Source organism: Plasmodium reichenowi, chromosome 11 (assembly GCF_001601855.1).
Source record: "Plasmodium reichenowi strain SY57 chromosome 11, whole genome shotgun sequence".
In the NCBI taxonomy this organism is placed as follows: Eukaryota; Apicomplexa; class Aconoidasida; order Haemosporida; family Plasmodiidae; genus Plasmodium; species Plasmodium reichenowi.
In genome coordinates this window covers 1,294,059-1,296,103 of record NC_033656.1, presented here as the reverse complement: position 1 = coordinate 1,296,103, position 2,045 = coordinate 1,294,059, and the positions used below count along the sequence as shown (strand labels likewise).

Genomic DNA, 2,045 nt, shown 5'->3' with positions numbered 1-2,045 from the left:
TTGCACTGATTATTCTAAAAGAAACTGTATATTTTATACATATTATATAAAATATAATAAACATATGTATTATATATATAATAATATATATATATATATATAATACATATAATAATAATTATATGTTTATTTTATATATATAATATAAAACTATTCTTATAATAAATATTTGAAAAAAAGTAAAAAGATAAAGAAAATTATTAAAATAAAAATATATATTCAACTGAATATATATATATATATATATATATATATATATAAATATGTATAATTTTATTATAAATTAAATTGTATATATTTATATAATATATATACATATATATGTAGAATAAATTTCTTATATTTATTATATTTTGAACGGAAATTTTTATAAAATATATTAAATTGAGGCTTATTTATTTTTTCACATATATTATATATATATATATATATATATATATATATACATTTATTTAATTATATATTATTTTTGTGTGAAAGTATGAAGAAATAAATTAAATAAATGATTTTTATATATGATTATAGGATAGGTTAATAATATATTGATATATTTTTTAATTTTATTATTATTTTTTTCTTCATTTTTCCCGTTTAAAATTGAAGATATATTAAAGACAAAAATATATAATAGCAATAAATAATAATATTTCTTCTTATTATTATTTATATTATATTATATATTTCCGTATATAAAAAATGAAAAGTATGATCTCTGGAATATCCAGCAAAATTGTTGAATCAAAGAAAGCAAAAATTTTTCTTTTAGGAACGAGATTATTATGGATTATTACAACAATAATATATATAGTACTTTTTTATTTTATAACTAATAAATATGTATCATTAAGTGAAGATGATATTGATGAATATAACATTAAAGGGAATGAAGAAGACCTTTTAAAAGATGATAAGATTTTTAATAATTATTATAAATCCTATAATAAAATAAATGCAATTTGTGGAACGTTTCTCATATTATTATGTATAGTTAATATAATAAGTAGCTTTTATTCCAAATTAAATAGAGGATATATGTTATATTTTAAAAGGATGATTGGTTTTGTAAGTTTACATTTACAATTATTATTTATTGCTATTATGTTTTTACAAAATCATGAAAATGAATTATTTTTTTGTAATATTAATAAATATATATATTGGTTTGAGGATTATGATAATAAAACAGATCTCTTTATAAATTCTGGAGAAAATTTATGTAAAGTACATAATTACTCATATATCTTTCCAGCTTGCTTTTTATTTCTTTCATTAATTGAATTTGTATTTTTATATTTTAAAATAGAAAAACATTTCCGTAAAAAGTTTTTAATATTTTATATTAAAATGGGTACTGGAATTATGTATTTAGCTCTTTTTTATATTTTCCTAAAAAGTAAAAGTTTTTATAACAATATCTTGTCAGAATACAATATTTTCACTTTAGATGATTATAGTGACCCTATTAAAATAATTATATTTGCTACACAAAAACAAAAGATGTATTATTTTCAACTATTATTAGTTAGTACTGTTTCATCTGCTATTGTATTTTGTTTATTAGGATATTTTGATATATACACAATTATGAAATCTTGTCGATTTTCTCTTTTAGTTAATATACCTATAAGTGTATTTACCATGATTGTAGTTTTTAGCCAATTGCTTTTTTCAAGTTATATACTTGAAACAAGTGCTTTTTTTTGTGCTTACGAAGAATTTATTGAAATTCATAAACGTGATCAAAAAGCCTCAAACAAAATGATTGCACCGTCAAACATTACAGAAACGGATTGGTTCTGTAATTTAAAATCTTTCGATTATATTTATTTTACAAATATATCTACCTGTCTAGTAACATTTGGTTCTGATTTCATAGTATCCCTGTATTTAGTTTTTTCAAAGAAATATGCCCCCAAAACTTCTTAAAAGTTTAAATTCATATAAATATTAATAAACAAATATATACATAGATATATTTTATTATACTCATTTTTTTTTTTTTTTTTTTTTTTTTTTTTTTTGCTTTTTTCATTTATTTTTTTTTA

General features: G+C 17.3%; 1 protein-coding gene across 1 annotated transcript; it reads left to right on the top strand.

Moving 5' to 3' along the window:
* Positions 1 to 696: 696 nt before the first annotated feature.
* Positions 697 to 1,926, top strand: PRSY57_1133700 (putative membrane protein; the record flags this gene model as incomplete). Its single annotated transcript, XM_012908300.2, has 1 exon — positions 697 to 1,926. The coding sequence occupies one exon, from the start codon at positions 697 to 699 to the stop codon at positions 1,924 to 1,926; it is 1,230 nt and encodes a 409-aa protein (XP_012763754.1).
* Between the last annotated feature and the right edge of the window lie 119 nt (positions 1,927 to 2,045).